Source organism: Antedon mediterranea, chromosome 4 (assembly GCF_964355755.1).
Source record: "Antedon mediterranea chromosome 4, ecAntMedi1.1, whole genome shotgun sequence".
NCBI lineage: Eukaryota > Metazoa > Echinodermata > Crinoidea > Comatulida > Antedonidae > Antedon > Antedon mediterranea.
Window position 1 is genome coordinate 3,056,898 of NC_092673.1, and position 25,731 is coordinate 3,082,628.

At 30.8% G+C, this 25,731-nt stretch overlaps 1 protein-coding gene across 3 annotated transcripts; it reads left to right on the top strand.

Annotated features, from left to right (window-relative positions):
* Window positions 1-166: 166 nt before the first annotated feature.
* On the top strand, window positions 167-7,253 carry LOC140047889 (stAR-related lipid transfer protein 7, mitochondrial-like). Of its 3 annotated transcripts, none has more exons than XM_072092916.1 (8): window positions 167-244; window positions 336-762; window positions 1,820-1,971; window positions 2,812-2,969; window positions 3,418-3,600; window positions 4,034-4,118; window positions 5,056-5,186; window positions 5,944-7,252. In XM_072092916.1, exons 2-7 carry the CDS (start codon window positions 356-358, stop codon window positions 5,181-5,183), a joined length of 1,113 nt encoding a protein of 370 aa, XP_071949017.1. In that variant the 5' UTR covers window positions 167-244; window positions 336-355; the 3' UTR covers window positions 5,184-5,186; window positions 5,944-7,252. The 3 variants fall into 3 exon arrangements, 2 of the variants coding, with proteins under 2 accessions (XP_071949017.1, XP_071949016.1); XR_011844991.1 differs by having other exon boundaries at window positions 178-762; window positions 5,944-6,189; window positions 6,614-7,253; XM_072092915.1 differs by having other exon boundaries at window positions 178-762.
* The last annotated feature ends 18,478 nt before the right edge of the window (window positions 7,254-25,731 follow it).

The following is a 25,731-nucleotide window of genomic DNA, read 5'->3' on the forward strand; positions in this document are numbered from 1 at the left end:
TATTAAGATTTATAAAAGGTGAATATTCAGTAGAATTTTATTTGGTTACATTAATGATAAGATTCTTCTATTATTTGCTATTATTTTGACAATTCAAACTACTACTTATGCGCGTATCAAGGTTAAATTCCATCACTTCCGGTTCGAAAGACGATTTTTAAATCGCGCATGGTTGTTTTGACGGTCGTGTGGGTGGTGGAGGGCTAATAAGGAGCTAAATACTCCCAAAAACGTTATTAGAAATGTACATTTTTAGGTTACTAAGTATCTTTAAAGATTGATATATTCAGAACTATATCTGTTTATTATTTAAGTAAATTTATTTCTTGGGCTAGTCCTTTAATATTTAGGCACCATGTTTCGGTACGCATTTAGCACCGGTCGATGCAATATGAAGGCGTTCTTGCCGTATAAAAGGTCGATTGTGAACAGTCAATCAAGGTCGGGACCTAGGAATTTCCAATCCTGGACAAAATTGTTAAAATTAGTTTTTCTGAAGAAATCTTGGAGTGAAAATGTTTTTGCTTTAACTCGTATTGTAGTTCAACAAATAAACTTTTATGCAATGCACAGAATTCGTCGTTTTGAGCAAATTTTACAACTTTATAACAACATTTATTCAGAACGTGCTATTCAAAATTTAGCCTCAAATTTTCAACGTACAAATTGGTTTCGAGATCGACGAAAACCTTTTTATATTTTATTTGGAGGTGCTTGTTTTGCTTGGAACGATGATGGTGCAACAGATAATAATATTAAACAGTGAGTATTTGTAGGAAATTGTTTAATTTATTAATTTAAATTCAGTAGTAAGTACAGTACTAGTATTATATTTTATATCAAATTTTAGTGACATGAATATTTTTCTTACAGCTTATTCACGATACGGAAGACATCTTTGATTGATGACAAACAATGCTGTGCAGGAAAGCATAACAATAACATAGCACGCCGAGCATATTTTCCCGAGGACAAGTTAACAATTTGTACAGACAGTCTTATGAACAAAATTTTTCCTGTAAAATGTTGTTCAAAGATTAGCATACACATCACTATATGATAAAAACAAAATTGTTTTGATTGCCTAAAATCCATGGGAAAAAGCTAAGAAAATCATAGTATAAGCATAGACACCACGGTGTAAAACAGTGGTGGAAAGTGTGCCTATGCTTATACAATTTTTTCTTTGAATTTTAGGCGATCAAAACAATTGTTCAAATTTTTAAAATCGTACAGTTATGTAGGCCAATCTTTTAGGAACATTATACAGGAAATTGGTATCCTGAAATCCCTTGAAAACACTATGTTATTTTTGTTGGTTATGCCTCGCTGCAGAGTTTGTCAACAATCAAAGATGTCTTGTCGTATCGTGAAAAAGGTCTTTTGTTAATTAGTAAACTGTGACTCAAAACATAACAGTTGATTGATTGTAAATTTTATAACGTCCTTTTTCTATAATAATTCATAAATAAAATGTCCTTGATTTATCAAGAATATTCCATAGCTGCCTAATATTTTCTTAATATTTTCTATTAAAAAAATAAATGTATTTGAATGATTTGTGCAATTTGGTACATAGTTTAAAACAGTGCAAAGTATTTAATATATTTATAAAAATATGCAGCAATATATTTTAATAACTCTATAAAACATAAAAGGTCCTTGCGCTTTTTAGTCTAAACAAATTCTTTTTTTTGCTGTACTGTATGCCTTTTGTATGACAGAGTACAGACTATCAATGTGAACAGATAATTTAAATAATTAAATTAAAAATATCTCTATAGTTAGCCCTAATCCTATGAATTATTTTGTTTCACAGGTGTAAGGATGATATGGAAGCGATCACCTTTTTCGCCGATTCCGTTGAGTCTATGCCAGATGTGTTCGCATCATGGGAGACAGTCATCAACAGAGATCACCTAAAAGCTTGGCGTAAACAACTTGGTAATTCACATTTATACGAATACAAAAGTAAGTTGTTTACACTGTCGTGATATTCATTTTGAGCAAAATTTAAAGGGAATCATGTTTAGCTAACTGCACACAGGATTTGCATACAATTGATTAATTAACCCAAGGTTCATGTTGAAGGCTAAAGCTCTGTTTACTCTATCAAACTCAAACAAAAAAAGTGTGATGTGCCCAAATATGGTAGTGATATGCTCAAATATGGTAGTGATATGCTCAAATATGGTAGTGATATGCTCAAATATGGTAGTGATATGCCTAAATATGGTAGTGGTATGACATCATCATGTCCATATATGGGCACATCACATTCAACTAGTTTGATAGTGTAGACAGAACTTTAGTAATGCTTCAATTGTTGTGTTTTGTCTGCTTATCATGATTAACAATAGTTTGCATTAAAATACAACAATTGTTAATTATTAATTTGTTTATTGATCTTGTTAAGATTGATTTTGTAGAGTATTGTATACAGTAGTGGCACAATATAGATGGTTTTCTTTAATTCCCAATATCATTGGTTCAATCCTGATCTAATAGTAATACATTATTAATTTCAATTACATATATCACAGCCTGTGTCCCAACAAAAGTGTATGGCTCAAACATAAAAGAAAAGAAAAAAATTCAATATAATATATGAAACGTGTTGAACACAAAATGTAAGGAAAATTTAGAAGCCCAGTTACATAAATTTGACCAACCCATGTGCGACTATATTCAAATGAGGTTCTGCACCGTATATACTGTATTAGTAGGAAGATGATGATGAACAATGAATGCACTGTAATCATTTAAGTTAGTAATAAATATTCATTTAATATATAGTTTGATTTTTTTTAGTATTTTGTAGATTCTTCGACATCTCTGCTAAAGACTTTTTTCATGTCCAATGGGATCTTGACTACCGAAGAAAGTGGGACAAGCTGGCTGTGAAACTTGAACTTGTCAATAAAGAGGCTCAGAACTCTGATATAGTTCACTGGGTGCTAAGATATCCAGTATGTTTCTATTTTTTTGTTTCATAAAATTAATACCTGGTAAATTATTAAAATAAATTCAAATAAATTTCCTGCCACATATATACACACAATACTGTATTATAACACATTTCTATTTGTAATAGAATTCATCAACTTCCATTAATTTGCATTTACCAAGCATTTTGATAATAATTTTGTTGTATTTTTGTGATATTTAGGAACGTTTATTTGATTATATGCAAAAAAATCAATAGCCTCCCTCGGCCCTAGGGCGTTTATTCAAATAAATATGGTATTTTATTGTAATATCATAATATGATCATTGTTACTTTACAAAAATAAACTTTAACAATGAAAATTAATAAAAGAAAAGGAAAACATTTCTTAAAACCATTGCATAATTAATTCTTTATTATACTCCACTAACTGTGAAATATTTTTTCTTCTAATTTTACTTTATGAACAGTATCCAATGTACAACAGAGATTATGTGTATCGGCGACGTTATATTGTTGACCAACAACGTAATGTTGTTGTTATTTTCAACAAGAGTACTGATGATGATAGAGTACCAGAGAACAGCAGTATTGTTAGAGTTTCAGCCTACTATTCACATATGATCATCAAGCCCCATCTTACTATGGAAGAGGTATTTGTTCATTTTTGGCATTTTATATTTTGCTTAGTTTGTCAGACTTGCTGTAATTTCTGGTGTGCAAAAAAAACAGTAACATGAATAAAGACGTTTTATTTGTCGACCCATTTGAGACATTCTCCTTTTCCAAAATGTTAACATTGTCAAATACCATATTGGTCAAGTATGATGAGGCATATTGTTCAGTAGACTAAAAATTGGATCGGAAAAAAAAAATTTTACCCGAAAAAACTGTAATTTAAACCAAAAAATAGTCGAATTAGCTGCCAGCTAAAACATTTTGTTTTTCTACGTAACTTAAAAATTACATTAAGTGACATATTCAAAATCTGATATTTTTAATTAATCTTCATTTTTCGTGTTTTTGGGGGAAAATACATCTGTATCTGTAAATAAATAGCATGTTGTTTTTTTTTTCTTAACATAGAATGGATTTGACTTCATAATGACATATCATGACGACCCACGGACAAACTTCCCACCTAGTTGCATCAACTGGATGTCCAGCACAGGTCAGAATCTTGTATTTAGCTACCTTCTAGTAATCTAAAGCTCTGTTTACACTATCAAACTTTATGTGACAAAAAAAATGTGATGTGCCCAAATATGGACATGTCATAGCACTACCATATTAAGCATATTACTACCATATTTGGGCACATCACACTTTTTTGTCAAACTAGTTTGATAGTGTAGACAGAGCTTCAGAGTACTAAGAAGGCAATCAGTGTGGACATACAGTAGCTTAAAATATATGCAATGCTGCCCTCTAAGTTTTTAAAACAGCATAGTTGTATAGTTATATGCATTTTCATTTTAGAATTCAATTGATATATAGTTAATACATTTCTTGATTTAGGTTTCTGGATCTTGTATATATTTACTGGACATTGATACTTTGCTTATTAAACCTGCTGCTTTTGTTTACATTAAGTCCAAATTGATATTAATTTATTTTCTCATTTCAATATGGTACTGCTGTAGGTAACCTTTTTCAATAAAACCTACTTTTGTTAAATATTGTCTTTCAAGTAAATTAATTACTCTTAGAATTATGACTGTTGCTTTCTGAAAGCTGCAAGGAATCATTGAACTCATTTTTTTTACAAAATTATTCAAACACTCTTTTATATTTTAAATGCGAAGTTTGTAGAAAAAAACCTGGATTTGAACATTTTTGTTTGTTTGAAATTCATATCTACAATTTTAAATTAAAGTAACACAAAGATCAACTTATTTCCATTGTGGTCCTAAAATAATTACATGTATTACTAACAAAATAATTTCATCACATTTAAATCCTTTAGGGCAGAAATTGCTTTTGACCGATGCAATATAGTATATGATTTGCACAGTAATAATAATCAAAAAAACAGATTTAAAATTTAATTAAGATTTTGTGGAAGCTGCTTGGTTTGATAAATATTCGTTTATATTTTTTTTCTTCAGGTGTGCCAGACTATGTTGAAAAACTTCATCAGGCCACGCAAAAACTCAATACCACATCAAACATAGTGCATTTATCAAGTTGTGACAATGATCAGCAAAATCATAACTCTGGACAGTACTCAACATAAACCGTGAGTAAACGCATTTAATGAATAAACACATGAAATTGTGTTTGATTAGTGTTGCACAATATCGTAGTTACTTGTATAGTAAACAGTGGATTTGATTCTCTATAGTTGCAACTCAATTGCAACTCTGCAACTCTTTACAACTCGACTATACCCTGATAAGTACTTCTGTGCAATCGCACTTTTGTACAAAAGCAGTCAAATCTATTTAGTACAAAAAACAGAAAAATGAATACAAACAAGAAAAAATAAAAACACACAATAGATTCAGGATGATTCAGTTGATCAATAAAACATTATTTTTGATTGGGTTGTAATTAAAATGTGTTCATAACATAAACAATTCAAGCTTAGATTCAAAAACTATTTCAACATGGTATATCCAAGTAAAAATACAGCTATAGCATCTTTATTTCTATAGTTGCAACTTAAGTTTTACTTGAACTACTAAAAATTAAAACATTAGCATGGATAAACTTAGCATGCAAATTCACCTGTTTATAAAAAATGTTGCACAAGAAAAAAAAGTAAAACAAAAAGAAAACTATCTACAACTCTGACATGCATCTAAAACTCGAACTGAGATTTATTACATGCTTTAAAAAGTACACAGCCAATATTTGCAGATCTTTTTTTGCAACTCAAATACTATAAATAAGTTAAAACATTATTTCTATTTTACTCTAGGTCTACTAATAATACTTAGTCGATGGTCATATATCCAACGACCCACTGACATAAACTTGTTTGTCTATTTCAGTTTCGATGTTCCGGTATGATGTGGTATATAATATACTTTTCTCCTTTGGTTGAAACCTCCATTGTTGATGTAGATTTACAATTATCTTTATTTCATCACGCACATTACTGCAGTTTGACTTGTATTACTGTAGTTTGAGTTGTATTACTGCAGTTTGACTCGTATTACTGCAGTTTGACGTGTATTACTGCAGTTTGACGTGTATTACTGCAGTTTGACTCGTATTACTGCAGTTAGTTTACATTAGTATGTATTCTGTCTTTTTTCATATATTTTCTATATAAATCTGTTATAATATAAGAAAATTAACAAATAAAAACACTTTTTAAAAATCAAATTTGGAAAAAATGCATTATATTTAATGTAATGTTCTTTGTGAACTTTGGCCTGTTGAATGATCACATTGAAAGAGACAATTTGTCCAATCTGAATTTGGTGTACATATTAGGAACTTGTTGTAAGTACAACATCAAGCCTTGTGTGTTATCAACATGTCGGAAGCAAGTACTGGAAAAACATTGATATTATATTGTTGTAATATAAACATAGGTTAGTAATTTACAACAAAGATAGAGAGAATTGAATCCATCAATTTAAATATAAATCGTTGCAATCTTTTTTTAACGCTTCCAAAGTGTGAATCAAATTATAGATTACCATTTTGATACAGAATATACCGTTAGCTGCCAGTCTTGCATCCTCCAGACTTGATTGAAAGTGACAAGCGCTTCGTCAAACTATTTACTAGTACGTGTGAAACAAGTTGGATCGATATATTGGTATGCAAGAGCTTAATGGAACTCAGTGCATGCGATCAGAATAGTTTAAATTGTCTGTTTTTATTTCTCTACTGATCAATTTTTCTCAAATGATTAAAACAGATATAAAATATTTATAATAGCGAGAGAAATTGTTGCATTTATACTAATTTCTGTGAGTTTGTTCAAAATGATTTAGAAAGTTGAAAGAAAATGTTACATACAAACCTATTATCAATACTATCTTATTTGGCTTTCTATTTCTACTTGTTAAAGTCCTGAGGAAATGTTCTTTTTAAACATTTATTTAAATTTATGTTGCATTTTCAAAGATATTTGATTGTGATAGGAAATACATACAGTGTTCTACACAATAAGAGTGTTTAAAGCATAGGTAATAACTTAAAACATGAATTTAAGACAACTATTGGGATACAAAATCGCTAAACGTAATAATTATTAAAAATGTACTGTATTCAAATTGTGTCGCATTGTTCATAAAAGATGAAATATAGATCTCTATCTACAAGTATGCTCAAATAAATGCATTAAAATTGTGTCGGCATTTTTCTCATTATTTTCATTTACACGTTGAGAGATTTAAATATGTCAACATAGTTCTATTTCTGTAAGAGTAACTTTGTCACTGTTGGATGGACGGCATCTGTTGAAAAAAAAAACTTGCATTACTAAAAACAAATTACTATTTCATAGAAACCATACATAACACCTGTCTGGTTACATGACCTTAATTCAAATTATCTTAAAATATCATTACGAAATGCGTTTTAAGCTTTAAAACAAATCGCATGATATGATGGCAGTAGCGTTGAATTGTAGTTTAATAAGTGCTTACGGAGGGAATGCAAGTATATAAATTATTTTCATTATGTGATATCTGACATAAAGATATAAATTTATAGATAAGTAGTGCGTTTTGCGTGTACACCTGTTCCTCAGGTGTCCTTAATGCCCTCTTTCCTATATCTTCGATACTTAATTCTTTAGTCCTTGACTTTACTTTATACTTGTATAACATTATTTTTTTAATAGATTGAACAGAGACAAAAATAATATTCCGAAAGAAAAAGTTCAACCAAAAAAAACCTTGTTCCATTGTAATTATCGTGAGTGCAGAACAAGTAAATGAATGTAAAAAACAACTCCGTTTTGAAAACTTTTAATCATTTACATGTCACAAGAAGAAACAAATTTGTTCTAGCCTTAAACCATGTTGCGGATCGACATAGACCGATGAGAATACGCAAAAATCTGATCTTACGGTACAAAAGGTTCTGAAACGGAACAAATTCAGAGGAAGCTTTATCTATCAAGTGTAAAACCTAAAGCGATAAATCATTAATGCGTTTTTTAAAAGGTTACCAATGGATATGTACTTCGAACGAACCCTAAACAGGTTTCCGGAAAATCTTGCACCAGATTGCTATAATAATTAAAGGTTACTAAAGCTATGATTAATAATATCTCTTGAACAGAATACGTGATACCTTGTATGAATGTTATAGGGTACAGTACATGCAGATTGATTAACTTTTAGATTAGATGTGCACATTAGTAATGACTGCATCTATTAAGCCACCACGTAAAGGTCTCTCATGCACTCCTGATCAATTTTTCAACTAGTGTTTGTTGAAGGCTCCAGAGGCAATACACTTTCTAATATGTCAAATAGATGTGTTAAGACATTGAAAGAATACAACAAAATAAATTATCTGCACTGGAAATACATTACAGAAAGTGCAGTGGGTTGTGAATTATCACTATAGAAAATTATATAATATAAATGCAGTTGATAAGGAATGAGGAATGTACAAGTCCCTGTCCAACAACAGCTATAGTTACAGACATATTGGTGTTACCTTAAACTTGATGTTAATGAAAACTAATTACAGTTTTTTAAGCTTGGTTCCCACTAGGACGTAACACAAGGAATTAAGCGGCAACGTAAGCGAATTGACAAACCAGTCAAAGCTCACTTTTGGGAGCCAAGCTTTAGATACACTGGTATTAATCCACCCTCACACCATGGGGGATATTATATGGTAGTCTGTATGGTATTGAAATCTCAATGTCCAATGTACTGTAAGTATACTTGTCAATTTAGTTAAATCGATAACTGTGGCCTAATAACACAAATCCATTTCCAATTCCTGTATTCACAACTTATCATTCTCGGTTTTATTTATACAATTTAGATACTAGCAAACTTCCATAAAAGTCAGTTGTTAATTTATCAAATAGTTCTATGTTACAATTTCCTATTTACTTGTTTTTAATGAAACATTACTATACTAAAAATATTTCCTACCATAAAATCTAAAATCTTTCCAGTAAATGCGTCCTTTTTTACCCACTGTATTATGTTGTATTGAAAACTTTGATTTAGCCCCCTCTATGTTATTCAGTTAAATCTATTAAGTATTTTCACTTGGAACGCAGTACAAAATTTATTTTATGGCACTTATGTGATCCAAAGTTAATCCTACCCCAAAACAACTTCTTCACAAAATCTCCATGATTTTTGTTCACAGTTTTGTTCAAAGTTAAATCAATGTTGATTTTTCTGTTTACACTTTTGTTTTTATTAGGTGATCATTTAGAATAAAATGATCACCTATTGTTATTGTATCAAATCTTTATTTTTCTTTTTATTGTTTCTGTACACTATTTTGTGTAATTCACAATTAAATCTACTTTGGCTGGTTTTAGTTGTCCAATCATATTTCTCCTTACTTAAGCAAAAAAACAAAAAATATCGTGTACTTGAGCTAATAACTTTTCACACTACTTCAATTGATTGTTTATTTTAGATTGAAAGCTTGTTTACATATAACAATTCTTCATTTTTGTAAATCTTCCAACAAATTTATCATTATTGATGCTCGATTATGACATTTGAAATTGATAAAGAAAAATTTGGTGTGACTTATCACCAGTTAAGTTGTTTTTCCTATAAGAAATGGATGGGCTGATAAGTTCATATGTAGGTGATACACTTGTTTTCAACATTTACCAATTAATGTTGTAGAAAAAAATGTAGATTGAGTCATAGATACATTCTATTGAAATGTGAAGTTCGACTTCCTTCTTTTATTCAATTTTCTTCTTGGTCCTTCTTCAGATGACCTGGAATCACACTACAGTGTTTTGATTTTAAATAAAAAACTTTATCCAATTTTTTTTTAACACTAAATATGGGATGTTCTTTCTTTAGCCTATATTGGTGCCAGTTGTTCCTGTCGTTAGCAAATCTTTTCCATGCAGTGATACTTGTCTGTCTGACGAGCTCATTCCTCCATCTCGAATTAAGTCTACCCCTCTTTCTTTTCTCATTTATAGATGGTTGCAACTCCATTTTGTACATTTTGCTGTCTTTACTACATCATTCACTTTTGTTTGTTCTCTGAAAAATGTTATCTCAAGATAGAAATATATTTTGGTTGGATTCAATATTTTGTTATTTGTATTATGCATTTCAGCAATCATGTTCGGTTATAATAAAGGATAACTATCGTCTTTGTTGTACATCTTTTCAATTGTATTAAGGTTTCTTGAGGTCAATAAACTTAAGCCGTAGTTTGAATGTTCTGTATCTAAAGGGAGGAGCTTAATGACGTTTCTAAAGTCCACGAGACTATTTCCAAGATTAGCGCAAGCCTCTACTAAGCCAACACAGGCTTATGGCTCGTGTCTCATGAGACGTAAAGTCTGACAAAGAACCCTTGGATAACACTAACTAAAAGCCCTTATATGTATCTCTTAAGACATCTTATTTTAATAATTGTTATCAGTATCTTTACTACTGTGTGTATTATTTATATTCTCCTATGGTTTTTTTTTAAATCATGTGTGACCTGAAAATGACCCATAATAAGCCATCTGTTACTGAATGCTGCGATCTCTGTGTATTTTGTGTATGCGTTTGGCTAAGTAACATAATTTGAATAGAGTGTGATAAACATTTGATTTGTCACTTCAATTTAAAAAATTTCTATTATGTCTAACGTGTGGTGGAAATAAAAGAGCATTGCACTGTAGATTATCATGCATTATACAGTACATCACATGGCAGATTATTTGAGACTAAATGAATATTTCATCGGATCCAGTTTCCTTTTGTGTATTTATAGAAAATAGAATTATTGATATTATGTTTACTATATAATACCAATAGAGCTATACTGTAAGCCTGTCCCCTCCCCCAGAGACATTTATGACCACCATGCAGTATAAACATACCTCCAAATGTGTAGTAAATTTGTCTTGCATTTGTCTAAATGATACAGGTGGTGAAATATGTACTGTTGTTTTTCTTTTTTTACACCTACATGCACTAATAATCAGTCATTTCATGATTTCTAGACTTGTGAAGGAACTTGCATAAGAAATGTTTATTTATTAAAATGTATCATTCTTATGCAATTTTATTCGCATGTATGAGCTGGGTCTGCTCATTGCTTGACACCCGTCTCAATCCTTACCACTGCGTACCAAACAATTAATGAATAGAAATGCTTAGAATTTTATCTCATTTGTCTTATCTTATTTATATCTTCAGTTGTATTTTAATAAAAATATCTTTTCCCGCCCAAAACCCAAATGCAGAGATCATAGTAGGCGTGGTAACCATGTCTGTGCCCTTTATTTCATATTCATCGCTAGTAGTAGTAATGCTAGTATTTAAATTCTTATGTTTGTAACTGGCAACATTCAGCTTGTTAACCAATTAGTATAGTGTCATATGTAATTGATAGACTGTTGCAGTAATCTCTGTTTTTCTATCGGCCTAATCCACTGGCTTTTTAATGATTATTAATATGACAGCGAAGTTGTGCGGCAAACTTGTTTCCAACTTTCAAGGTGCAATTCATCTAGCACTTATGAATTTCAATGCGTTTTCAAAATCCACACATCTGCTGTGGTTTTTTCAGATACAATGACCCGAAAAGAAATAAAAATTGTCATTAAAAGAAGTGAATTTGATTTGAATGGTAACGACAGCATGTGCTTGTTTAGGGGAGTGATGTATGGGATTACCGTTGGATGATCAACAATGTGATTGAGACATGTAGGAGGTATTACCATCATCCCGAATGGAATATTGATTACTTATTCAAATAGTTGCTTTAAACCAAAACATTGCCACTACATATGCTTAATAAAAAGACATAGTTTATAGATTCCCGATAAAAAATAACTTGTTTAGAAAGAATTTGTATATTTCTCAAAAGGACACAACTTTAAATTTGTTATTTTACCTTTCATGCTGACTATCGACTACTCTTGCATTTTTTGCCGTTTGATATGTTTTTTGCCTGTTTCTTTTGTTTTTTACTTATAGGATTTTTACCTTTTTAAATGCTGTTTTAATTCTTTCACACTTTTTTTGCAATATTTTTAACATGCTTTTTACTTTTGGCCACGAGAAAACAGGAGCTTGATAATATTTGTTAAATGTATGTTCTAAGTAAATAATTTTGTTGTTGGTATCTATAAACTCTATAATATAGATATTTAAATTTTCTATCCATCTGGTGAATACAAAGGCTTTGTGTCATGTCCATGACCATAGGAAATAGTCTGTGGCACTAATGAACTGATTGGACATCTCTCCGGCTTTAATATGGGCTTCACGTTGAGTGTGGTAATCCAATCAAAGCTGCTATGCCTCGTTCTGCAAAATCGTTAGGCTTTTGTTCAACTTTTTCTACTTGACATGTTTGCATCATAAAATCTAAGGGTAGATAAAATGCCTGGTAGCTTCTTTATTAATAATATTATTAACAAGCTGAAACCTAATAGCATTACTCCTCAAAATTAATTGTTTTCTGAATTTATCTTGAAAGGTCTAATTTTGTGTATATGTGTTTTGTCTGTGAAGGTCCATTTTGCTCAGCAAAGCACTGGACCTCAAAATCTTCCATCAACCCTAAAGAATATTTTTTCACCAACCAAAGAAACACCTGAGTACTTGGAAGTATACTTTTATTTATTTTTTCTCATCCAATCGTTTGTATACTCTCTATTATTTCCTGGCTTTCTAATTTTTCCTCCTCATCCACATTTTGACCCTCATCCCGCTATACTAGGCTTCTCTATCTACATCCCTGGTACTGTATAAATTATAATGTACTACTATCTGATACTATGATATCTAGTAACAATCGTGTATTTTTAATCCATATTCTCTTTAGTACCCTAGATACTTATTTATCAGTTGAAGCATCTCTTATATTCCCTATGCTTTGATAAATCTTAATGTGCTCCAATATTCCTAAATCCTTCTTGCTATATTCATCGAGATGCAGGAAGCAATGTGCTTCTCTGTTTTCCATATGAATTGTTCCTGAGATATTCCCCGTTTTCCGTAAGGTCATGTACATTCCTTCATGTTTATTGATAATGTTCAAAAGCTGTGATGCTATTTATTCAAGTGATTATGCTCAAATCACATCATTTGCCCTCGTCAAACATTTAGATGATCTAATCGTAAGGAGAGTGCCAAATTATTATACATTTATGTTATTCTCAAGTATATTTGGATATATCATTTTCTTTATGTGATTACGATTCAAAACGACAATCAATTTCTTGCCAGTAAACTGTTTTCTATTTTGGATTGAATTGGTCAACTTTTTGCTAAGTAATGTTAATGGATGAAACTATATTTAAACTTTAGTCTCTGAACTTTCAACCTCCTCAACCAATCATTTCTAACATATAATAATTTTGGAATGTGTTGCTCATCTCTGAGAACTAAAGTGAGTGTAATTCTGATTATTATTATTCTTGTTTAATGAAGGCTTGTGATTGGTCAAATATTTCCATCACATGACCGTTGCTCAAATAAAACTTTCCTATTGATTTTGAAACATCTGTTTATTATTCAGTTTGTTGATAATACTTTTTTTTTATACTATTTTTATTTTAAATTTATTCATTCATTAATCTGCATAGATAAGGCTCTTTCTACACTATCAAACTAATTTTTTTTTTTAAAGGTATGATGTACCCAAAAATGGTAGTGATATGCCCAAATAAGTTAGTGATATGCCCAAATAAGTTAGTGATATGCCCAAATATGGTAGTAGTGATATGTCGAAATATGGTTGTGATATGCCCAAATATAATAGTGATATGACATCATCATGTCCATGGGCACATCACATTTTTGTATCAAATAAATATGGATAGTGTAGACAGAGCTTTAGACCAATTTTTCATTACAAAGGTAATAGTTTATGTGTCATTGAAAATAGAGACGATAACCCGATTCGGATATTACACCACAATAGTGTTTTGTTGGCCTAGAGTTAAAAAGTTAATAGAAGTATACAATGGGAAAGATGGCCGACTTTGATATGATTGATATGACTAACAACCAGGTTGGCATTTTGGTATTGCCCTACTTTTAACGCATCGATTAGTCTTAACAACTATAAAAACTACCGTCGTTGTAATTATCTTGCCGTGTTTATGCCTGTTTGCTACTCTGCAGTGTTTTGAGTGTGAACAAGAGTTCTACTTAATTACCAATAATATTATGCACATAAATATCTGACTGATATTCTGTCGGGATTGTCGTTTCAATTTGTATAGTGTGTGCGCTGTTAATGACGAAACTTAGAAAATTATTGCTCGACTAATATGTTTTTGTAACCATATAAATGCTTTTTAGATCTGTCTAAATCATCTATCATAACTATTGAAAATTAATACTGTTGTGTTTTTTTTAAAGAATGATGATTTGTGATAGATGGTTTAAACTTTTGTATCAGTGATATAGTACTGTGTAGCATTATTCAATAATAAAATAGCTTAGTACTTGGTTGTGCAGTTTAACTACAATGTTAGTATTTATTTATTAATTTTATGTAGCTAATATTATTAAATTCAAAGGATTTTCAAATTTATTTTACATATCATACATATTCTTATGTTCTGACTCATAACATTTAATAATTATATAGCAAGATGAGTCACTTTATATATTGGATTTATATTCAGAGTGTATACTACATTCTAGTCACACATTGTCATTTTGGAAGAAATGTAATGATGTTACGCATGAATGTACGCTTTCTGTCCCGTGTGATTGTCGGCAAAATATACGGCATCGGTCGTAAATGGCAAAGGAGGAGATAAAAGCTGAAGATGTTGAGAAATATCAGTTGTAGAACTTTAATTGCATTCGAACCGGATTTAAGAAAACAAATTATGTAACAAAATATGGTTATGTGTTTTAATAAATATGTAACCACAATCTCTGACTGACATTATCTTTTCTTGCTTATGATAATAACATGATATTCTATCAACACTATGCAATTTTCTGTTAATATTGATTGAGCAGTACATGTACAGATAAATATTCAAAAGAGTAATAATATTAAGGTATATTTGTTAGTCATTGTGCCTAAAGGTTGAATAAGACAGTATTATAAAATAGCAAAGCAAAATTTAAATTTTTAAAAAGGGGTTTGAGCAGGCTGTTTCATTTTATATATCAAATGTTTTTTTCTTTAATGTTGGTGGTTTTTCAACATCCTAGCAGGCTATCCCTTTTGTAAACTCTTGATGGATAAAATCAGTAGAAAATTGTGTTATTAATATAAATAGGTTTATATTGTAAGATTTGTTCTTATAAACATACTCCCATGATGCAGCAATTAATCAGTGGAAAGTTGTGTCTTTACCTTACCATGAACCCATCTTATTATATAATACACCAAAGAGGCAAAAGTAAGTATCTTGTCTAAGGATACAAGCAATGCGACAAGAGTTGAATTTGAACTCGCGATCCAATGCCCAACACACTGCACCACATGCTTTTACAAGCTACTTAGCAAAAAAACAGAGAGAATATAAAATACGTATCTTATGCACACACATTACAAACAGAATATGTATACACATATTGTTATACCTCCATGTACTCTGTGTATATTAATGCCTTGTAAACAGATTGCATGCTACTGTACAAAACAAAAACTGGGCCAACACGCTGTTATAGAAGCGGTATACTATACACATTTTTTAATACAGAAAATTGCTTTTAGAAACTCGGCCATCCACAACACAGAAGTGATACATTATATTATGCACTTATGAATGACATTTGCTTGAATGCCACTCCCAAACAGCATGCTACTAAAAACTGGGCCATTCACGCCAACCGATATTGAAAATGACACAGAATAATAAGCCAAAAAAAATTTGAAACAACATTTAAGATAGTAGCAATTACGTTGAAGTAATTGTAACAATGTATAGCATATGCACGCTGTAAATGTGTTATTCATTTGCATCCTGTTAAATATATCTTCGTGTTACAATGTAATTAAGACTTGTATGTGAGTAGAATAATAGATTTGGATACAAGAATGAAGCTGTCACTTACAATTGTGTTTGAATCTGTCGTATCTTTATATCAGATTATTATTCTATTGTTGTGACTGATTTTAGTAGCCTGATGTCTTTTATTTATAACTTTTAATAGGATAATCCATTGTGATTCTGTATAAATCAATTTGGTAATTTATTCTATTTTGTTAGATAAATCGTGGTGGTACATTGTGTTGATGGGTTTGGCTTTGTCACATGACATCTTATTCTTTGAGGTAACATTTTCTACTGCTCTTGAAGATGTGGTATACATCAGCTCCACTACAGCAGTACAGCTGACTTGAAGAGGTCCTATTAAAAACAATACAGAATTTTACAGATGCCATTCAAACATAAAGATAAAGATTTATAAAGTTAAAATTCTCAAACAGATTAAAAATGTTAAAATTTATACATTACAATAAACTTATATTATTGCTTATCTTTGAGATATAATTTTAACTTTGTTTTAAAATCAGAATGAGATATATTGCATTTAAAGGAGAGAGAATTAAGAAAGGAAGTGGCTCTATATTAAGAAAAGACATTTTGAAGTACAAAAGCTTAGGTTTAGGAACAAAAAATCACCCATAGTAACTATTCGAATACACATACCTTGACGGGTAGTAGGTTTTTTAAAAATGGTTGAGGTAGTCTGGAGTAGAACCAGTGGCATCTTTGTTGTTCAAAATTATTGACAAGTTTAAGGATTGTTTAGACTTGGTATATATCTAAATATTATTTCTCTATATTGTTCCATCTTCATGATTTACAAGCAAAATTAAATTTACTTTAAAATTTCTCAGGTATATCTTTCTCGCTGTAAAAACTCTATTTCGAGTTGTGTACAAGTGAGTCATCTTGTTTCATTTTATCAACCATAAATGGAACGGACAAGTAAGCAAATGTATCCACAGGTTTATAAAACATTCAATTAATATATGTAAGCGATAAAGACAATTGCAATGCATTTCATTAAGAGTGACATAAACTTGTTTTGTTTTGTGTTATCCAAATATTAATATTTTTTGTTCTTTAAATTGTGTACAAATAAAGTTAATTATGGTTGTTTTATGATATGTACATCAACAGTTAGCTGCTCTATTGGATGATACTGTATTTTTTACCATTTTCATGGAATTTTACTGTATTGTATTTTTAACGTCTGACTATAATTTCTTTCACAGTTAGTGCATTAGATCTTTATTCCTCTGAGAAAGAAATACAATTGTTGAAAGCTGAATGTAGGCTACACAGTTGAAGGGAGTTGTTATACTATATGTTGTTCAATCTCTCAAATGTCTATGGTTTTGATCTTAGTCTTCAGTGCCAATAGCGCTTGACAGGTAATTCTTCAGACCTTTATTCTTACTCAAATTAAAAAGTGGTGGTACAGTGCTAAGGTTGTAGGTTCAATTCTCCTGTAATTCTTTAACACTAACAGCACTTGGCAGTTGCATTTGATTTTCTATTACACTAGTAATATTGTGTGGTATTTGAGTATCACAACTTCGTCTGCCTGAGGTAAAGAATTGGACAAAAAATGTTATTAGTTAGGCCTACTTCTAGCACGTTTGCTGATGGTCTCAGTTTGCAAAGGTTATTTTGAACCATGAACCCCCTGGCTACAGGCTTGACCGCAACAATTACCTTCACTCTTGTTTCTTTCTTTTCAACTGCGTCTTGACTATTTTAACTTAAATTGGCTACTTTTATTCTTATTAAAAAGCTAATAAAATTGGTTAGTATTAGCGTTTGGTCTTCACATCCAATAGATGGACTTTAGAGAAACGTTGCTGTTTTGTCTATAGTATGATTTTAGGCCTACCAATTCTAAGTTCAGTATCTATTAAGTTTTTTAGTTTGTCTAGAAGTAGCGTTTCTCTTTTTTGTGGGATTTTTCCAAATCTGAAGTTAAGACTCCTTGTGTGTCTTTTCATTTGAGGTATTTTCTTTTCCAAAGTAAAGATGTTGGCAATTTCTTTGGGTTTTGGCAGAACTCTAAAATGTCTCACCTGCTGTTCAGTTGCATCTTTTGATAATTTGGAAAATGTACTGTACTGGATGTAATCAATCATGCAGGAGTTTCGCAGGCCAATGTTAAGATACAATACATACATTTTCTACAAACAATAATGTCCATGTTGTTATACGGTAGTTGTTGCATGTTTGCTGCCCTCAATCATTTAATTTTTATATGTTTTGTGTTCTTCATTTTAAGTATTACTGTAATTGGTTTCTTTTCAAATGTTTTTTTTAGAGGAGAAAAAAAACTGAAGATTAAAAATTTTAAACTTTAATTTATTATTTGGTGATTAATTTAGTATGGACTCGTATTAGTTCCATATTATTAATGTTATAAAAAACATGACTAATGTTTTTTTCTTGGGTGATGATTATAAATAAACAATTATGTAGGTATCCAGAAAAGATGGAGCATTAATAGCAAAGGCAAAACTATAAAACTGTGACAAAAAATATGATGTGGCCAAATATGGACATGATGATGTCATATCACTACCATTTTTGTGCACATCACACTAGGTGCAGACAGAGCTTTAGATGTTTGCGAAAGTAGGTTACTCATGTCAACAGTTTATGTAATCAATAACAATACAAGTTGGATGGAATATGATATTGATTTCTTAACTTCATTAAGATTATAAAAACAAATTAATCATTACAATTGTTTACATTGTTTAACTGCCCACTAAAAATATATTTGCAAAATTGAAAACAATATGTTGTAAATATTTGATTAACTCTTGAAATACTGTTGGCATTTATTTCAATAGTTAAAACATGGAGGTATAAAATGCATCTGTTTAAAGCACTCTTACTGGTACCTTCTCAATGCTTTAAGCTCTGTCTACACTATCAAATTAGTTTGACAAAAAAGTGTTTGATGTGCCCAAATATGGTAGTGATATGCCCAAATATGATGTGATATGCCCAAATATGATAGCGATATGATGTCATCGTGTGTAGTCCATATATGGGCATATCACATTTTTTTGTCGCATAAAGTTTGATAGTAAGTGTAGACAGAGCTTTAAGTATAATTATCAAAGATATATGTTACCATAATCTTAGCTTTAACTAATTGCACTGGGTATATGTAATCTTGAATTAAAATCAAATTATCATTAAATAGTTGAGACTTGTAGTTAATATAGATTATCATAAATAAATTAACATGTAATAAATATATTGCCTTATAAGTGTTACAATAATATTTATAGTTTTGTGAAACATGATGACTCATGGGCATTTATTAGCCTAATATTGTCAATGGGAATAAACATTTTAAAATGTTATTTCTCTTCATAGAATATTGAGAAGAAAAAACAAAAAAGGTTTAATATATTATGTATTTATCAAATTATTAATAAATCATGATGTCTGTCTCTTTAACATTTTATATGCAATGATTTTCCTTGTTTTTAAAACCCACTTTGTGTAGTAACATCAAGAAAATTATTGAATTATTAAATTGATATTCAGAGATCCCCCTTTGTAAATACTGAAAGATGAGTTAATTTTATATCTGCTGTGCTAGTGCTATTCCGCCGTACCACACTAAGGATGTTTTAACAAGAGTCGCTATCCGAACAATACCATGAAAGCCCCAGTTTGAATTTTGGTTGGGGGGGGGGGGGGCGGCTTTTTCTCATTCTCACAGATTTCCTCATCTTTTTTAGTTTCATAATTAATTAGTTTTCAGTATATCACCAGGCGGTTTAGAATTCCTTATATACCCTGATTTGTTTTGATTTTTTAATGAAAATGATAATTTTGACCTTTTAAGTATAGATTTTCTTGAAATAAAAATGCTACACTATCTGATAATAATTAGAATAATGTTATATAAATTGTATATATTTTCTCATTTATCTCCGAAGATTTTTCATATATACTCTTTCACAATAAACGTCCTACTTTTTAAAAAAACATTTTTTTTTCTCTCTTGTTTCGTTTATTGCAGATGAGAAAACTGAAGTAATAACACTCATTTAACTAATTGGTTGAAAATATAATCTTTCATTTGAAGTAACTTTTAGGATCCATGTAGTTTTAATTTGTTTTTATTGTGGATCTTTCTTCTCATCCAAAATGATAAATTAAAAATATTAATTTAAAAATGTACAAAATAATACCACAAACTCGTCATAATTTCAATTATGACTCATGTTTTTCTATTTTTACGAAAATCTACTGAATAATCAACAATTGCCATACGCAGTATGAAGTATCTATTTAATATGTATATATTCTTGATTATATTTTTTTAGATCAAATTATGGAATATTTATTTGTTTGGGCAATTACTGCTGGTAATATATTTACTTCATTAAATTTAATTCCATATTAGATTATGTAACAATGCAAGTCAGGATATTTTTGTAATCTATATTGATATTTAAATATAAGTCAATAATTTAATTATAATAGAATAGAAAAATAGAGACAAGGTTTACTTTAGATTGTTGGTATTACTGCATTTCAAAATTCTAAACATAGGTTGTGTTCGTACGTATAAAAAAATAAGCGTTTATTTTCAACCTAGCCCCAAGGCATGCATCAGACACCGTTCGTACGTACAGATTATTTACCGATTATAAGCAGTTATGCCCATGCTTGAACGATTCATGGCCATGAAAAAAACACCACGGTGTAAAGCATTATGCCCTGCGACTTTGCCGCGAAAAAACGCCGGTGACAAACGCCTATGCTTATACACTGTGGTGTTTTTCGAATGATTTTAAGTAGTGACAAAAAAATGTCTAATTTTTTTCAATTACACAGTGATGTAGGCCAATCTTTTAAGAACATTTCACAGTAATTTGTTTTCTCATACGATCCTCCGTTCAAGAGTTACGATTTTTTAATTAACATGGTGTCCTGAAATCCTGCGAAAACGCTATGTTATTTCTGATGGTTACGCTTTGTTGCACGGCATAATTTGTTGTCATCGATCGAAGATGTCTTCCGTTTTGTGAAAAAGGCGTTCGCTGTTATTAAATATTTTTACCAACTACAACTTGTTTTCTTACGACCACCTTTAATGCCCTTTGAAGCTGAAAATCCTGCCAAGATATGCCTACTCCTTACGACCATTTTTATGTTACTTGACGATGATTTTGAGCCTACCCTGAACAACGATTTAGACCAAAATATTGACGATCGACGTTCTAGCCCTGCACCAACAAGGACAACACCGCCTCAAACACGAACCTTGTTATCGGAGATTAATTACACGCCGTAGGCTGATCGGAGATTTATTATACGCCCGTAGGCTGAATTTACCTCTAAATTTGGTGGACTTTTTACCTCGTTTGTTAATTAGCTAGAGGCAAAATTTAATTACCGCACGCGACTTCACAGCGGGAATAACTGGTAAATTTCAACCCGTACGAACGGGCCCATATTTAAATCTAAAGCTCTGTCTACACTATCAAACTAGTTTGACAACAAAGTGTGATTTGCCCAAATATGGTGGTGATATGCCCAAATACGGTAGTAATATGACATCATGTCAATATATGGGCACATCACATTTTTTTTTCAAACTAGTTTGGTAGTATAGACAGAGCTTTACTTCTTTTATAAAAGTTTTTAAGTCATCAATTTCTATTCTAACCTTGGTAAAACCATAACATGTTTTTTTCATGAAATGATTTGACCTTTTGAACACTAACAACAATATATGGGTTTTACTACCGACAAATAAAATCCATTTTTATATTAAAATTAAATCCATTTTAATAACAATTTTGAATTTTCACCTTTTATCATTGATCAGACTAAGCAGTGCAGATTTTGAAAACCCATATATTAGACATGCCTAACAAAAGTCATCAGAAAAGGAGAAAAAAATTAATGACACATTGAGAAATATGAATACATCCAAGCGTGGATTTCTTTTGATGATGCGACAGTGTCTGTCCAAGTACTGTTCATCAACGAAGCGTACATTCAGATAAATTTTGCTAATAATCTTGATAAAACTCTTGGTAAAACTAGGAGGCGTGATATTTCTCCTAGTAATCCTGTTCTTGATCCGTTTGACGATTCATGGTTTCTAGCTTTGTTAATGTCCATTATCTCAATCATTTTGCGTTTTTTATTTGAAAGGTCATTAGTTTACACACATTGAGTTTTTAAAAATAACTTGTGATATTTTAACTGCAAAAGAAACTATAAAATCTACCCATTGACTAAAGCTTGACAAAAAAGTGTGATGTTCCCAAATATGGTAGTGATATCCCCAAATATGGTAGTGATATGCCTAAATATGGTAGTGCTTCAATGATTTTCTCTTCCCTTCTTCTACCTTTCCTTCTATTTTACCTAGAGGGTGTATGATGCTCATAATTAGAATTGTTACAGAGTGGTTCTAATCCCCCCCCCCCCCCACCCCCAAGTGCGATACTAAGCAAGCACTATGGGCTAGCTAGTGTGGGTTGGTGGGGAGATGTGTGGGACAAGAAGGCAGACAAAAGTTGCCTGTATGGCCACGTAAAGAATTTGCCAAACAAATTGTTGCTCCTCTTTGTAAAAACAATTTAATATCAAATTTATTAATGTTTTTATATTTTTTTATGTTATTTCTAGAAGATTTTATTTCCCTATAACTACTTCAGATTATACTCACTGCAAATAATATTTTATTCTATAAATGGTAATTTTGAATGCTACAGTACTTTACAAAAATAATATATTCTTTTATTAATGTATTTTTTTTGTTATCCAATGTCTAACTAATCTATCTTACTTTCCATTTCTTCTTAAATTGTATTTTAAATTGTTTCTTCAGGGTAAATATAATATAATATCACACTGAAAAGAAAATGCATATTTTTTTTAGTATTCAAGACCTTGAATTTTAAACCTCCAAGTGAGATTGCAAATGTACATTGTGCATGTTATATTTATTTTGATTTTTATACAATTGTCTGCCGTAAAATGTTTTAATAAGAAAAAGTAATTCATAATTTTATCTAAAATTCAGAATGTATAATTATAAATAAGAAATACAAATTTATAAAGTTTGATTTGATGATTTTTTATGTATTTTTTTTTTCACAAAAAATGAAATTAAGACTTGAACACCACATTTGTTACACAAGTAAATGAACGTTTCTTTTAATATATCATAGCATATTATGCTTTATTAATATTTATTCGTTTTAAATTTAATAAAGGACCTTGTTTCATTTAATCAAATCATAAATCAATTTATGAAAGTTGTATTTTCTTTAACCTACTATTATTTTGATACTGTTTACAATCTCTTTACAATTGATTTATGTATAATATTAATAATAGACTTGTCTTGTGTTACAGTACTAGGTTTCAATTTTCAAATTATAAAATGGATTTTTTTTTCCCCGACTTGGATTATCACTCGCTATGTTCTCAAGTCCTTTCATCAGTTCAGAATCGAGTGGTTTCACTGCACGGCGAATTCTAACTGCAAACAAATCATTACCTCAAGCCTGTGTTACCAAATCCTCATTTTCATAAAGTGCCTTTTTTATACTTGAAACGAGTGGAAGTGATGCTAGGCCCAACTAGTTTACTGTACCTTATTTTTGCCTCTTTTTAAAAAAAAAACAAACCCAAATTGTTGATACAAGCTTGAGTGTAACACATGGTTGACTTGCCTCTTTTTAACCTAATGTATTTTTTTTTTAGTTTATGGTTCAGTTAAAAAATCATCTAAACAAAAGAAATTTCATAAAAATATAATCATGCTTGTAAGTTGTATAGGCCCTAAAGGTAAAGCCTTAGAATTTCCACGGGTGCATTGTGCAAAACATGCTTCGTTTACCTGTCTAAACAAAGGTTAAAAACACACAGCAACGAACATAAAGATTATAGGCCTAATATAAATAATCTTGAATGTGATTTAAAAGAGGCGCTAACCCTCGATACATTGCTGAACATCTGCAGCAACATTGTTTTAATATTAAGAAATACTTAAATGCTTTTAGGATAGACTAAAATCACTTAGCATGTACAAACATAAATATACAGTATTGTTTGAACTAATGGCAATGCATACTAAATACTTTAATGTTCATTGTTTTGCACTGATGATCAGTGTTTAATAGGCTTAGAATATTTTAAAAGCTTTCTATGTAAGAACATGGCAAAGAACAAGCTGTCTTTATTCTTTAAAAATTGCCAATCTGGCTTTAGTTTTACTAATCCATTTGTTGACATTTTCTAGGCTCCTCTATAGAGGAATTTGTTTCTATACTTTCTACTACGCTTAAACCTTGGACGCAAATCTTGATGTTGTCTAAAAAGGTTTTATCTGACTAAATTTAAGTTTTAAAACAAATCCATATCGGTTTAAATGATTGACCTTCTGCTGAATACCTGGATTTTGATGGCATTTTTAAGGCAATTCTTGTTTTGCTGTATTATTTTCTATTAGTTTCAATGCAAAACTCTTTTTTCAACAATTTATCTTTTAACTATCTTTTCTATTGTTGTACCTTTTATGTATTGAGACTCGCTTTAGAAGTGAGGACGGTAGTATATGAATGAGTTGTCCTTTGCAATATGCTTTCCTTTCTGCCTCAAACTTTGGATACTCTTTACTGACAGAACAGTGTTGTGTGCCCATAGTAGGCATAATCTCATTACTTCCCCATGTTATTACATTACATATTTTTATTTATGAATCACATATTTTAAGTATGTTTCTTATTAACTTTCTACTTTTTCTCCCAAGTGTTTGTAATGATTTCTATATTTAATTTCAGTCTAAAAAAAGGCCATCACAATGAACTTAAAAATCCTTCAAACATGTTTATATAATATTGTTTACTGACTGTAAACTGTATTTGGTTCCTACTTATGTTACCCCACCCATTGAGGTACAAACATGAACTCATTAGAACGCAAACAGCAATTGTCCTTGGTATGATACCAACCTTGTCAAAAATCACGAATTATAAATACATAATTCTTTCCAAAATAAATGCACCTGATAAAACAAAACCTATTGCAATGCATATTTTTTCTAGTACTCTATATTTAGTGACAGGACTATTCATTCAACAACGTTTATTCATTTCTATCAATGGTAAACAATACAATAAAAAATGGTAATATCAAAGAACTTATAACACAAGAATCTCCTGTTTGTCCGAAGCGCGTAACAATTTCGAAAGGCATTGTGGGATAGAATAGAGCTAATGGGTGGCGCCATTGTGAGCCATGGAGAAGCGCGCCCGCATCAAATTAGAAAGTCAAATTCATAGAGGGGGTCTGCTAATACTATAGGGGGATAGAGTAATTGACTGAGCCCTCTATTGGAGTAGTGCGCCCTCAACAAATTAGAAAGTCAAAATCATAGAGGGGATCTGCTAATACTATAGGGGGGATAGAGTAATTGACTGAGCCCTCTATAGGAATTAATAGTTTTGACTTCCTAGTTTGGAGGGGGCGCTGCTCCATGCTGTGAAATGGCGTCGCCCAGTTTGACCTTTTAACCCTGTACTTCCGATACTGTGTTTTGAATGCAAATTTAAGAACAGGAGATTCTTGTGTTATAAGTTCTTTGGTAATATACAATAATAAAACAATACAACATAACCATTAATAGAGG

Bases quoted from the DNA above. Each gene is read 5' to 3' on its own strand.
- LOC140047889 (XM_072092916.1), top strand. From the start codon at position 356: ATGTTTCGGTACGCATTTAGCACCGGTCGATGCAATATGAAGGCGTTC. The intron at 763-1,819 runs GTGAGTATTTGT...TTTGTTTCACAG, and splicing joins ACAGATAATAATATTAAACA to GTGTAAGGATGATATGGAAG. The intron at 2,970-3,417 runs GTATGTTTCTAT...CTTTATGAACAG, and splicing joins ACTGGGTGCTAAGATATCCA to TATCCAATGTACAACAGAGA.